Source organism: Anopheles maculipalpis, chromosome 3RL (assembly GCF_943734695.1).
Source record: "Anopheles maculipalpis chromosome 3RL, idAnoMacuDA_375_x, whole genome shotgun sequence".
NCBI lineage: Eukaryota > Metazoa > Arthropoda > Insecta > Diptera > Culicidae > Anopheles > Anopheles maculipalpis.
The window spans coordinates 71,332,948-71,347,888 of NC_064872.1; the positions used below are offsets into that span (position 1 = coordinate 71,332,948).

At 45.1% G+C, this 14,941-nt stretch overlaps 2 protein-coding genes across 2 annotated transcripts in view; one reads left to right on the forward strand and one right to left on the reverse strand.

Annotated features, from left to right (window-relative positions):
- The window catches only part of LOC126562016 (transcriptional coactivator YAP1-A), a 29,420-nt gene extending 17,359 nt beyond the window's left edge, over positions 1-12,061 (forward strand). Inside the window, exons 2-7 of the mRNA XM_050218426.1 lie at positions 6,069-6,223; positions 10,182-10,382; positions 11,020-11,120; positions 11,214-11,364; positions 11,436-11,500; positions 11,956-12,061. Of these exons, the coding sequence (XP_050074383.1) occupies positions 6,069-6,223; positions 10,182-10,382; positions 11,020-11,120; positions 11,214-11,364; positions 11,436-11,500; positions 11,956-12,060 (778 nt within the window). The 3' untranslated portion in view covers position 12,061. The remainder of the gene's footprint in view (positions 1-6,068; positions 6,224-10,181; positions 10,383-11,019; positions 11,121-11,213; positions 11,365-11,435; positions 11,501-11,955) is intronic.
- Positions 1-14,941, reverse strand: part of LOC126562723 (E3 ubiquitin-protein ligase RNF185-like) — a 382,489-nt gene that overhangs the window by 335,681 nt on the left and 31,867 nt on the right. The gene's annotated exons all lie outside the window — the stretch shown is intronic.

Consider the following 14,941-nt stretch of genomic DNA (forward strand, 5'->3'; position numbering starts at 1 on the left):
TAGAGGGCAGCCCTCCATTATCCAGCTGGTTTGATAGGCGTTCTTGGAAGTGTTTCCCCTGTGGGGGCCGCCTCGGTGATGGCGATATTTGGATTTAGATAGAAAGAAGCTGACTAACCGTCCAGCAAGAGATAAAGAAGATAAGCAGCTAGCGACTACAGAATTCAACCTTCAACAACTACGATAAAATGTAAAGCAAACAGTTGCATCTAAGACATGAAGTTGGCGAAAAGCACCATCCAGCAATCGCTTTCGGAAGAGAGGGAACCAAAAATCCCAATCCCAACACCGCTTTATTACTACATCACCGCAAAACCCAGCGATCGTTCAGTCTTTCCGCACGTATTGCTGCCTTTTCCTTTTTGTCCGCAATGTCTCACTCCCATTGCCGTATCCCGGCGTCTCGCTGTTGTTTTTGTGTTGCTGCCCTGTGCGGCCCTGTTCGGCGTTGTGGCGTGGTGCTATTTTTGGAGTTTCGTTGAGAAAATCTAAAACTGAATCGCAGCCACTAGGCAGGAAAAAAAAGAAGCAAGCGCAACGCACAGGACAGTGTGTGCGCGCGTTTGCGCCGCGAAACGCTTGCTGCGGCTGTCAGAGCGTCAGAGTCCTGCTCAGCAAAACCCCTTGTTTTGTTTGTTCCGCTGTGTGTATCGTTCTGTTTTGCTCCACCGTTCTTCTAGTGGGTGGGGTGCGATCCTCGGATGCGGTGTACATAATTTGTTGTTGTCGCGATTCGTTTGCAATTAATCTTTCTTTTTTTTCTTGTTCGTAGAGAAAGAAAATCAATTTGCAACGAAAGTAGAGAGAACGATTGCAGTCTCAATTGTCACTTTTGGTTCAATTTCAATAACCTGCTGATGCAGGACGGAGAGCAGGACAGTATTTAATTTTACCGTCCATCATCACAAGACAAGTACGGCGGGCCGCCTATATCCGCCTACGCATTCTATTCTCGGTCGCACAGCATCTCCCGACCAGCCAGCAACCAGATCTTGGACGCCATGTTGGAAAGCAAAGGGGTTTTGACAAATGGTTGGCTGAAGCTGGTCGCCTCATTTAATCGCGTGCTCTCCGATCAGCGATCAGCAACATGTACAGCTGTCTGATTAGTCGTGAGGCGCAAAGGTAAAAATGGGCCAACGCACGGCTAATCAAACATGATAGGCAATCGGGGGCTGGCCGCAAAACAGTAAGGACGGTTGGCAACTGCTCTGCGATCGTTGCGTTTGCTTGTTTTTTTTTTTTCGGGGGAGCAATGGAGAATGGAAACTAGCAACGGAATAAAAAGTGCATACACGTGTTACCAGCGAAAGCGTCCATTCTCAGCCCCCGGTGTATTTTCGTCTATGCAAAACGCAAACGATAAATTACAGCCTTAGCTCATTAGCCCGATCGATCCGGATCCGGTGGAAAATACATCATTTAAAGACCCACGTCAGAAGGAGGGAGAAAAACCATTTCAAAAGTAAACCACGGAAAAAGGCAATCATAATCCAATTAAAAGTAACACATATCACACAAAACACTAAACTTCGGATATCACCACACGCTAGCTAATGAATTGAGAGTGATTCGAGCTCATTAGGGTCGATCATGCCGACATTGAATTTCACTTTTGCATAGTGTCATACAGTGTGGCCGATGTGTGGCCGATCACATGCAATGTACCGACTTTTTTTGTTTAAACCTTCGCGATGATGCAGATATATGTGATGTTAATCCATTCCGACACGCCAATTACTTAGCTACGCCCGTAAGAGGCTTTTAATGTTTGCATTATCTTTGGAAGCCTCAACGGAAGAAGAAACCAAACAAAGTTACCACGATCGATCGAGCCCACCCGTTCGGTGGGGCCATAAAACTGCGTGCCGACCGCGTTAGTTGTTTAATTGATTTATAATTTACGTTTTTCATCGCATTGCGTTTTCCATCAAGGAAAAGCAGTCGAGCCGCCATTACTCCAAAGATGATCGTTATCGTCCGGATGATCGTACGATCGGAGATTGGTAGAAATGTGATCATGCTTCCGTAACCGCTAGCCCACAAACGAGCTGGGAATTAGAGTTTGGACTGGGTACGTGTGCCAAACAAGATCAATCCATCCATTAGATTGCACCAAGTTGCAGCAGCAAACAACATTCACGCCACTCACGCACGTGCGCACACGCGCCAAATATAAAATATATATTAATTATCATAAAACATCAAACCCTCGGCTCGGCCCCGACATGGGTTTGGGAAGCGATGGGCGATAAACAAAATGCTACACGAAAACAATAAACCGTGACTAATAAAACTCAAACACAACCGATCGCAACATTCAATCCATCACGTTTGCAGCTGATGCAGTGTTTGTGTGCGATGATGCTTGAGGGTTTTATTTTTATATTTTCATGTCTAACGACATTGGGCTAATATAGCGGAGATGATTGAGGGAAAGAAGCATGAAATTTTGCACTTAATTGCTGCAAGTATGCTTCCCCTGTTGAGTTTTGAGGTTTCTTTGAGGAAGAGCTACAATAACTTTCATCTTTTTCCGTATCCGGGCTTGGCTTCAACGGTAGATGTAAATCAAGGAAACGGTCCAGATAAGATTTGATACCTGTCAAGCTCTAAGCACACGAGACCTCTTCGTCCAGCCGCACAAAAAACTAGCTTTTTCAAAATTAGCCAATGGCCTAATCTACCAGAACCCGCAATATCCGCTGACTAGCGATAACTTCTTGCAAATAACCGTCCGAATGAGTCCTAATCTTTTCTCCTTTACTCTGCACCGTACTTGCACTTATCGGCACGTCCCTGCACAAAGCTCCGTTTATCGCGAAAAAGGGTCGGTCCCAGGGCGCCAGCAACACACCGTAACGCCATGGGACAACCGTCGAAGGAACGATTCCCGGAGCACGTACTTGAAGGTAGGCCGAGCGTGCCTTCGATTCGAGGAACGGATCGATGCAGCGAGCAGTGGCGAGCTACCACTCGTCGAGTGGGCCGATTTAGCACGTCGAGTTGATAGCGGAAGGACGCTCGGTATCGCGCAGTACTACCTTTTTCTTTCTTATTTCCCCCCCCCCCCTCCCTCTTTCCCTGGCTAATCTGGTGCTGCACCTCCGGTGACTCTAAGATGACTCTTGCATGCATGCATGCGTGATTCAGCGTAGAAATGGTGGACTTTTTGTTGTTGCTGTGTGACGTAATGGCGATCCCAGTCGGCACGTGGAGTGACAGTGGAGTTGTAGATGCCCATGGAAAGCCTCACTGCTGGGGAATCGCTGGAGCAGTGGAGCAGCGATGAATAACATCTTGCTTAAAGGCGTATAATTGATCGATCGCAGGGGTAAAGGATATCAACCACCGTACTTGTACCCAAGAACTCGAAGTCGCAACGAAACAAAATATAAATCGCACCAACAAACAACACACAGTAAGCTCACCGTAAGCGGAAGTTTAAACCCGTTACCGAAGGACGTTGTTGAAATAATAACAAATGAACAGAGAAAATAAACAAATTACCTTCATTACAACTGTACTGTGCCGCGCTTGGCGGAAGCGAATCAGTGTGTGCTGGTGGCATGTCGGAGGGGGCGAGGTTGGAAAGCATCAACTTCGCACGATCAACCCACTCCCAGCAGAACAACAACTAGAAAAATGGAGTGTGGCGCGGGCAAAGGCAAAGCAATCCGTTGATCGTGTGCGGTGAAAATGTATCACGATCGGCAATAACAACAGCAACTGCGATAAAGGCGGCCCCGCAAGGAATAGCGACGGCAACAAGCGGATAAAAAACTAAACGATCGTATCGGAAAGAAGAAAAGGAAGAAGAGCACACAAAAAAAGGCGCACACGCGCCTCTGAGAGGGAAACTAAACATGGCGGCCGGTTGGCTAGTATTAGGGCGTAAAGCGTGGAGCTGTGGCCGTTTGCCGTTTATTTTTTCGGTTCGGCAAGGTCTGGCCACTATTCCCCATTGTATTCGATAGAGAGAGAGAGAGAGAGAGAGAGAGAGAGAGAGAGAGAGAGAGAGTTTGTTGCAGTGTTTTCTTCTTTCTTTTCTTCTTCTTCTTCGCCTACTCTTTGGCGTTTGTTTTTCGCCCTTCTGCCGCGCAGCAGATGACTCTAAAAATAAACTACCATCTTTTCACGCGCTTTTCCACCGGTCTGTTTTCCAATCTACGCACTAGCAAGACACTGGGGATCATGCAGACGTTGGAACACGACGTCGGCTGTTTGGTTGGCCCTCAAATCCAACACGGCGGCGGCGGCGGCGGCGGGGCTGCCGATGTTATGACCATGTGCAGTTGTGTGGTGGCGTGAACGCGACGATTCCGCCCCAACGATGCGTAGTGGCCCCTGCTAGGTTGTTGCGGTGGTAAGCAAGCAATAATCCACCTCCACCATGTAGGATGTTGGCTGGCGGCCTAACCGCCTCACCGTGGGCTGGACGCACGGTGGCAACGTCATCGATGAGCGAGACGATTAAGACGTTCGGGGTTTGTTTTTGCTTTTCACCGGATCAACATGGGAGGGCCTAGCTCTTGCTTGCTGGGAACACCGTGCCCGAAACCGAACCACCGTCCGTGATTGATTTATATTACCGCCCACACCTCAAAAGCGAAACCCTGCCGTGCGGTAGAAACTTTGAAACGATCTTGCTTGCCGCATCATGCTGCTGTTACGATCGTGGTTGTGCTCATCATCTTCAGGCACGGTGGCAGTATCGGAGGTGCGTAAACATACGAGTGTTTTGGCCACGGCAGACACGCTTGTACTTTGGGCGTACCGTAAAGAATGATGAAGTTTTCCCTAAAGTGGGTAGGCCACCCAGAAGGACAAAAACTTTCTCGTGGAGGATTTCTGCACGCTGGAAAGCCTACCTTCCTTTGAACCTTCAAGGTAGCGATGCTATGACTCATATAAGTGTGTATCCAAGTAAAAGATCTCAGGATTCGTTACTGATATGCATGGACATAAACAAGCCTAGTAGTACCATAGTATCAAACTCTGCTACGAAATCCTAGTCTTAAAGTCCTAGTCCAAGTCCTAGTTGTACTTGACAAGAATTTATCCTGTATCCAACTTACCAGTCTATTCCTATTGTAAGATAAGGTCATCTAGACCTCAGATTTCATGAGGTACTCTCTAGCGGAAGAATCTTTGATAGAACACTGTTAAAAATGATCCTCATGATCCTGATCCTATTGAAGTTTGATCTTTTTTTGGGAACTTTGTGAACTTTTATCAGAATATTCAGACTTCGACTGAATAGTTAGAATTAGCGTTTGAAGTATTGTGAGCTCAGGTGCATCCGCTGAGGTCCTCTTGTGCCGTTGATAAAGTAGAGCTTTCTGGACTCTCGCAGGATATTTATCTGACTTACAGTTCACTTTAGGTCTCTGCCAGTGGCTCCCCAAATAAATTGTTTTAGCGCTTACCATTAATAAGTGCTGGTTTTTGCTGTTTATAAAATCCTCCAAAACAATCAGAATCTCATCTCGTGAGCTGTAGATTCTACTTTATGGATCTTATTGCACAAACTCTCTACCATAAATTGTTCGCATCAGCTTCCACTTAATGCACCGTGACGCATCTGTTGTTGCAAGTGCGAAACAATTTCCATTGAAAACAACAATGAAAAAAAAAATCATCTTGTCACCAGGCAGCGTATCTGAGCAGTCTCTCTACCTGTTCTTACCGTGCCATTTCGAGTGCACTTTTCTCCCTACGAGCTTTCCCATTCCAATCGGCGAGAAAGGCAAAAAACACCTGCACAAACCGGTGGCGCGCCCGGCATTCCGATGGCTATGAGCCATCGCCGGTGCCCCACTCATTACCCGGGCGGGAAAACCAAGGTCGGGAAAAACCCAAGCATCACGGCACCTTGTGGCCACCACGTGCCCCGGGCAAAACTCACCACGTAATGTCAACAGTAGTTGTGTGACCGTTCTAATCGTTACACCATAATGTACCAGCGTGCCTACACTGTTTACAAACAGTCTGTAACCATGGAGATGGGCCGTGTGAGTTTCCACTTGCTAACGAATTGTATCTTGTGTCTTTTCCCCCACACGCAGCCACAACACAAGAACAACCACGTGGGAGGACCCGCGCATCACCGCCATGCAGGAAAGCCTCTTCCAGCAGCAGTCCAGCGTAGAAACTCTGTTCAACACCGGCTCCCAGACGTTGCTCAGTCCCACGATCTCCTCCCCGACACCGACCAACAATGGTGAGTATGCTGCGCCCTTTTCTTTCATGAATTTGCCAGGGCAATCCTTGAGTTTTCTTCGTCCCGTCAACCCACGGGGGGGTATTCTGATCGGTTAAAAACTAATTGTGGGGGTTTTTTTTTTTGTTTTACAAAACCAGTGGTGAAGTGAAGTGGTCCTAACCAACTTCAAATTGCGTTCCCTTTTTCGCGGACTGCATTCTCCGTGAAAGATAACAAAACTCTCCCTCTCTCTCAAGGAAAACCCTGTTGAAGGATGTGAAGTTACTGTTGATAATTCCTCCACCCCCCCCCCCCCCCCCCCCCACTCATTTGCAAGCACCCAGAATTTGCTGCTCTTTTTCTCATTAACTTATTGCACACAAAGAATAAAATATGTAAAATAAAAACTCACTGTAAAAAGGGAATGTGATCATCACCGTCGGGATCGATGTGCACTGTGACTAACCTAGATGATGGTAACAAGAGAAGAACAATAATATTTATCATACAAAAAGAGGCATTAGAAAGCGAATGTGTTAAGCTCCGAAATCACACCAGAAAGAGCAAGTGAGTGTTTTAACTCAAGTTAAAGAACTACCCTAAAGACGACGTTTTTTTACCTTCGTTAAATTTCGACCGCTGCTCACCACCGTCAATGTTTATTACGTCCTATCGGGGGTATTGGTTGCTTTTCGTTACGTGTCCATCGTACCACTGTAGAAAAAAAATGACTCCAAACAAACACTTGATAAGGTGGTAGATTTTTTTTTCTCATTCAACTTTACTGGTCCCCTTGCGACGCTACGCCAAACGATCATTCATTCATCCCGGAAACCGGAAGTAGGTCGGCTTCGTCATTTTTACTATGATTTGCTGTTGTTGGTCGTTTTCAAAATAAATCACTTTCCCACACGCTGGGAAGGTGTTTTTGGTTGCAATCTTCCGGCTCTCCATCAAGAGCCGGTCATGGCCAACCTTTGAGGCAAAAGACAGCTACTTGCACTTCCAATTGAAGATAGTTTTCGACTGTAACAGTGACAGTAAACTGTACAGGACCATACAAACAGTCGGTAATGATAAGAAACCCCTCGGCTACGGTACCCATGCACCCGGACTAATCTAAGTTGAGTTTTACTGATGAGCTGGCGAGTGAAAGAAAAAGCAAAACTATAAAGCCAAAATGTTGACAGCAGCTCGTAACACAAGAGAGACGAAAAAAAAAAACTCACCCTCATGTGCACGTGCAGGTACGCATGATTTCAAAAATGGAACCCCAGTCGTAAAAATGACCCTACATGGACCAGTAATCCGAGCGTTCTATGTCCGAACCCCCGTAAACGTTCGATCGTTATCGGTAGCCAAATATTGGCGTCGTAAAATTCATTCATCAGGCACCATTTCGTTGGCTTCCGGTGCGAATGTTGCCGGATGGGGTCATTCGTAATTAAGGGATTACAACCCAGTCCCGGGCTGGCAGCACCACAAAGATGGCAAAAAGATTTTCCCTTTTTTTTCCTTTCCCCGCTCGAGCCCAAAAATGGGGTCAGTTTTGGGGGGGGGGAGCGAGGGTTCGGGGTCACCTGTACCACGTACGTATGTGGTGATCGTCGATAGTTCATCTGCACATATGGACGATCCCAGATTTTATGTAACTTTTTGACGCCGCGTTCCAATGAACCGGCGAGAGGGAAGGCACCGTGGGACTTTACTGCAGTGTACTCACTTTCGAACCAGACACTCCCTCATCCGGTTCTCGCTAGCAAACAAAAGGGGCTAAAACTACTAACACAAAGCGTGCGGATGCATTGCTGCAAACCTAATGCCACGAATCAATCAAGGGCCCCCAGCGGACTTACTTATCTATCGAAAGCCTAATGACGCTCCCCTTCGCCGGTTCGGACTAGGCAAATATGTATGTAAATAAATAAATATACACATCGCGTTCCCAATCACCCCTCCCCCCCCCCCCTCCCCCTTCACTATCATCCCTTTCTCTTCACCTAAAATGACCACAGCACTAAGCGTACCACTCCCTTCTAGTTGTTGTCTGACTCGTACTTGAAGCTTCGTGTGACAACTCCACCATCAATGAATTGCCCGGGGGACCCACGGCAATCGGAATCGGCCGTTTTCATTCATGAAACTTTCGTCTAGTCTACGTTCACCAACACACACACACACACATCACACGCGTTAATGGTGATGATCGGACGACGTACCCAACACCCGTTCCGGAATAGAGAGATCGGGGAGGCCCGCCAGAAAGGCAAAGACCAGAGGTTTTTTTTTTATTTTGTGTTCCCATAAATGGCTTTCGGCTTCAGCTTTTCTTTCACCAATGAATCTTCCCGATTTGGAAGCTGTACCGGACGGGCGTGTGTGTGTGTGTGTGCAGGAAATAGGGTTAGGGTGTGAGAAAAGAAATTGTCTATTTTAGCAACTCCGAGATCGTAAAGACTCGGGAGTTGGGTAGATCTTCCATGCAAGCTGGATCGGGCATAAAATGGTTTACTACTGCGACTCGGACTTTGGTAAATATCGCTTTTAAATTGTGCCCTTCTCACTCCCCCCCGTACTGGCAACATCTTTAGACGACGCACAAAACTGCACAATTAGCTAAAACGCGCACACAGTACGGTGTAGCTGGATCCTTCACCGTTAGGCCACGGCAGCAACATCTCACGCATCTGTTTACCATCCAGCAATTGTTTATTTATTTTACCAACCCCTCCCCAAGCAACGCCCACCTCCCTCCCCCTTTTAGTATTCTAGTTCCATCGCAAACTGTACGTCTGTGTGTGTGTATGATTTCATTCATTGATTCATTCATACATTTGATACCAAACCGTTTCCTACACTTCTGAAGGGTTTTAGCTTTCATTCATTCAACTATACATCCCCTCCGGTGCGCTCCTTTTCTGTTTCTACACGTCGAACCAGTGTATTCTAATAGTTTCACTGTTCCGGTCACTTCCCACCGATTGACCGAAGGAAGATAAGAAACGCAACCCGATAAGAGTGGCGTGCATGAACCGGGCAAACCATTGCTTACCTTCACGTTGGCTTGAGCGCGTACCAGACGGTGGATGACATATACCACTAACCGGAAGTGTGTCAGCACTGACGCCGGTCCAATTACATCCCTAGCATCACCCGAAGGTGGCTTCCGCAGGGGATGGGGAGGGTAACGAATCACGTCCGGTTCTTCTAATATGGCACACAGAGCCCTTTTAGAGATTGCTGACGTAGTTGAACCGAGCGAGCTATCGATAAGGGAAAAATGAACAATATTTATTGACCAAGGGATAGAGAAAACATATGCTTGTGCGCGTGTGTGTTTGTGTGCTAAAGTTATATGTGTCCCGTTATCTGTACAAACCCTTTTACTACTTGCGACTAGCTTACCCGTCTAGACGCAGGTGCCATTTTGCGCTTGTTGACGACCCCCTTGTGCGAACGCATGCAAGCAGATGATAAAAATGACTTTTTTATGCTGCTGCTGTGGACATCAATGCGAGGTGATAAGGTTTGGGTTTAATTTTATCTGCTGGTAAATTACAAACTTAGTGTATGCTCCTTTTTTGTATTGAATTGATCGTTGCGTTTCAAAATTGAATCTGAAGAACGTTTATGATAGTCGATCGAAAACTTAGTGTCATGAGTCATATGTCAAAAAATAGTATGTCATTTTGAATTGAATCAATAATTAAATTAAAAAAAAAAGGTATGATCACGAGTGATCTTGCTTGAAGATTGTAATAGAGAGAACTCAAACTATGAAAGCTCGTCTATCGAGTAGTAGTAATCTTTCAAACATCCTCCCCATTTTTTTAACCGATCGTAAGACCACTCAAGGGAAGAATTTTTGAACAGGTCAACTTTGTCCTGTTCTTTCGTTCACAATCACTCTCCATTTGTCCATTCTCTATTGTTTCTCTCTCTCTCTATCTCTTTCTCTCTCTCTCTCTCTCTTCAGTGGTATTTCCAGATACAATTCAAATGACAAATGACAATCTCGCACCGTCGACCGCCGCCCCAGCGGCAGCGATGCTCACTGGCAACAATGTCGATCTGGGCCCACTGCCGGAAGGATGGGAGGAAGGCATCACCGAGAAGGGCGAACGGTACTATATCAATCACGCGACTCGGTCGACCACCTGGCGGGATCCCCGATTGTGTACGTGTCCATTTACAACATTTGTTTCTGCTTCACGCGCTACTCTTGTAACATAAGTTCACGTTCACAACGCATCGCCATTTTGGCTGTCGGCGTTTGGGTGTTGGGTTGGATCGATTCCACTACCGTCTTCCTGCACCTTTCCATTGAGTCTGATCTGGTAGTGGAGAAACACACACTTGCTCGTAGTGCAGGCATCGGACATAGGACAGAGGACAGTCTAGATTGCAAGAAGTCGAGGATGAGCTTAGTAGACGCAATGGAGTAATGGTTGTCCAGTGGCATGTGGCAGTTTAGATACCAGGGATAGTCGCTAAGTCATCTCATCTTACTAATCGCCTAGTACACCGTTTACTTTCACACTGATCGCGTCTACAGTACGGATGCTGACAGGTACTAACACCCGAATACTAACATATTAGATTGAAGGTTGAGGTAGTAGCAGCAATAGCAGTAGTAGTTATAGTAATTGTTGTTTTAGTGTGATCTTGTAGTAGTAGCATCATCTTACAACACTTCTACATCTCCTACATCGTAGATACGCTTTTAAGCTCGTTGACATTGACACCACCAAGGCGTTTATCTAATCCACTGTTTACATTTTCTTTCCTTTACAACACAAACCAAACCAAAACAGCAAACCAAGATTGGGCAGTTCAAGAGCAAACGGTACGTCTGTACAACCTACAGCTTGAACGGGAACGGCTTCGGAAACGGCAGCAAGAAATCAAATCACATGTAAGTATGCCATTACCCGTTTCCGTCAGGGAAGAAAAACAGCTCCTATAAATGCTATAATGCCACCGTGCAATGTCCGCTTGTCCTCTCCAGATGGGAGACGACCCGTTCCTGTCCGGTATTGCCGATCACACACGCCAGGAGTCCGGTGACAGTGGTTTGAGCGAATCGTCCATGACGCAGTCAATGCCCCACACACCCGAATTTCTCTCCAGTATAGATGACAGCATGGATGGGCTGAGCAGTAAGTAGCTGGATGCGTTTATACTAAGGAGTGTATTACTAACTACGAATCACTTTCTTCCTCAACCTTAGTGACGGATAACACAATGGACACCATAGCATTTGGGGATAATCTCGAGACGCCCGATGAGTTTATGGTGAGTGGAAAATTTTTTAATGAGCATTTCTCTACACAAGCACACGCATGTACAGGCCAGACAAATAGCAAAATCGCGCTGATCTGGCAAGGGTGGAAAATGCACACACAAAAGCAAAGGAGAGAAAATTTTGGTTCGCCCTGGTGACAATTCTCTTACTACGCAACATTTCGCAAGGTCGTTTGCCGACGCAATGTTTGAAGCTTGTCTCCGTCTGGCCACAGTGGGTGTGCAAGTTGCCAAATTTGCAGAAATGTTTTTCAAAAAATAAAAAAAACATGACAGTTGAGATATAATTCTATAGCACCCCCGGGAGCTACCGGGGTGGACAGTATTTTCTATTTCTGTATTTGTGTTTGTACATGTGTTTGTGGATCAGAATTTGTGTAAATCATTCTCTTGTAAAATAGATCACTAATAGCGCCTTCTCTCTCTCTCCCACTCGCGACCCATAGCTGGACGATCCTTTGCTGTTGGAAAAAATCGATGCCGTCACCAACCTGAGCCTGATGGATCCGACGAGTAGTAAACCGGAAAACACGCTCTACGACATCATCTAACGCGCGTTTGCGCCTAGTGCGTTTAGAGCGACCAGTTTAGACACATAGGACAAAGCCCTCCCAAGACTTAAACGGTCAAAATAGTACAGAACGCTACTATCTACTATGCACGTGCAACAAATTTAAATCCCGAATCCCAGGCACCCACCCTCCAGTCCAGTCTTTCCTGCCACTGAAGCAGCCACAGCCCTCAAACAAAGCAGGAGGAAAGCTACTTAACGACAAGGTTTGACAAGTCCATGCGTACTGGTACGTCTGTGACTGTCACCTTTGTAGCGTGTGGGGAAGTAAACAAAAAAAAAACACACACACCAACACATGTGGGGCAACACTCCTTAAATTTATGTATTTTTTTTTTTTTTGTTTAAGCAGTAGGATTTATTATTTTTAGGTTTATTTTTTCTGTCCTTTTTTTATTTTTCTTTTTTGTTTTTCTTCCGTTCCGTTATATTGAGATAATGATGATGATGATTATTATTATTATTACTGCTACAAGAAGGATAACATTATTAGTGTTTACGCTTAGGTACGGATTATTATTGTATTTTTCTTTTAATTATAATTCTTTCGTTTTTTACGATTATTATCAATTTAGACAAAAAAAATGTGAGATTGATTGTGTGCTATTGTCGGTGCGATCGAGAGCGATCTAGTAGACCGATCGATCACGCATCGCAAGGATGCGCGCGCTCGCACACACACACACAAGCGCAAGCAATTCAAGTGCCTTAAAACGATGAGGATAGTATGAGGTAATATAGCGAAGGAGAATGTGTGTATTATAATGCAATAATGCGATTTTTGCTGCGTGGAACACGTATACGAAAGGGAACGTAGTACGCGTGTGGTATATAGCTTAGCGTGCAGATGTGCTCAATTCGGCTCCGGTGCAGATGGTTCCCGATGGTGGAGCCGATTAGTTTTTGGGTTTTCTTTCTAACGAATAATAGCGTGCAGAAGCGAGAACAACAAAAAAAAAACGCACCTTAAAACTGCGTTCGAGCTTGATCGGGCGCATAAGTGACGTACGAATGAGCAGTAGTGTAAATGGAGCGCCAAGTGTGAAATATTTTAGCCATAAGAAGTAAAGTAGAATCGGTAGGATTGCGAAGAAGAAGACAGAAAGTGTCTACAGCATGCATAAACCATCAGCCCAGAGAAGGAGATGATCGGTTTTAGACCAGCTTGCAGTAACTGGCAAACTGTTACTGCAAGCTTAGTACAAGGGCACACACGACGGAAAGTCTCCTTTGGCATGATAGCATTTACTTTTTAATTTTGATCGTCAAGTATGGCACTACTATTTCATAACAGCTTGCCCATCTGGAACAACAAAAAGAAAAAACCCACACATCAATACATAAATGGCACAAAATGCCTACAAAAAGGGGTCAGAAAGCAAGCAAGGCATGTGTGCGTGTTTCTAAAACAAACAAACCGTTTTGATGCTATTGCTAAACAATACTTTAGAATTATGGCGTAGAATGGTGTAATGCAATTATATAGATAGTTTATATGTTTCATTTGTTAATTTTTCGCGTGTTTTGCTCATGCCCGTGTGTTAGCATACACGGCCGAGGAACAGCATTGCCGGATGGATAACCAGAAACAGAGGAACATTTATGTATGCCAAGATAAACATATCGCCTGCTCGACCCACCCATCTACTTATCTACCTATCAGTAGTCCAGTTTTATCATCACCCTTCATTCGGTACTGCAAAGCGCGGGTTATGGTCAACACTTTCCTGCAAATCGCGTTGCAGCACGTGGGAAAATTGAACCCATTTTCATGATCCAATGCGATGATGCTCTTTTCAAAGGTTTCGTATTTAGTGGCGTTATAAATAACTATTTTCGATTTTTAAAACACAATATCTTAATTTACTACCCATACTACTGAGCAGTATAGTATAAAAGGATTTTTTTTAACTACCAATTAAATAAGCATTCAGAGTATAGTATAATTTTTAAAAAATTAAACATCAATTACAATTGCAAACAGTTTTACTTTCACGGCGAATTCGCCATGATTTTGCCTCTTTTGATAAAATTTTAATTTTTCACTTAAAATGTAGTATATTAGGAATGCAAGCAACAACAAAAAAAAAGGAATAAGCATGCGTTGGTTCTGATTCGGATTCAATAGACACGATCCTTTTTCCCATGGGTAACAACTTTGCCCGCCTTTGCCTGATTTGCGTTGACCACAAGTCCTTTGTTGGGTTCCACCCCGGTAGGCTTGAACATTTTCTTTAGTCTTCAAACGGCGAGAGAGACCGTTTTTAGTGTGCGTGTGCGTACAGTTGCAATTTGCCGTCCATTTCTAGTTTTTTTTTTTCATTGCAACGGAATTTATAGCACCCGCCTAGCACCCGGCCCTAATTTGCAGTAACCGTTTGATGGATGGTGTAATAGAAATGAACTGACTTGGATGATGGACGTGTGGAGAAGCTACATAGTCAGCATGTAGAGAAGCGTTGGATGCAGGTAGGGAAAGAGAATCCATCCAACAACTCAAGCTGGAACTTCAGCCCTAAAGTCGCATAGCGATATTAGTAGCAAAAGCAAGCAACGGTTTTCCAATGTGCACCCTTTCGGAAGGTTGCGCAGACAGGGGAAAAATGTGCCGCAAAGATACTTGATACACCGTCCAACGATTGCATTACACAAGCAATATAAACTTTTAGTGTGGCTAAGAATCTGGAGATAATTGGAATGGAAATGGAATATTACTCATACACACTCTCTCTCTCTCTCTCTCTCGGTGCCTCAATGTTGCAGGTTCACTGTATATGTAAACAAAGCAGTTTAAAAGAAAAAGATCAAAAGTTTTTAGACAATCGCTGGTGGTGAGCAATAAGAAGCAAACAAAATTCACC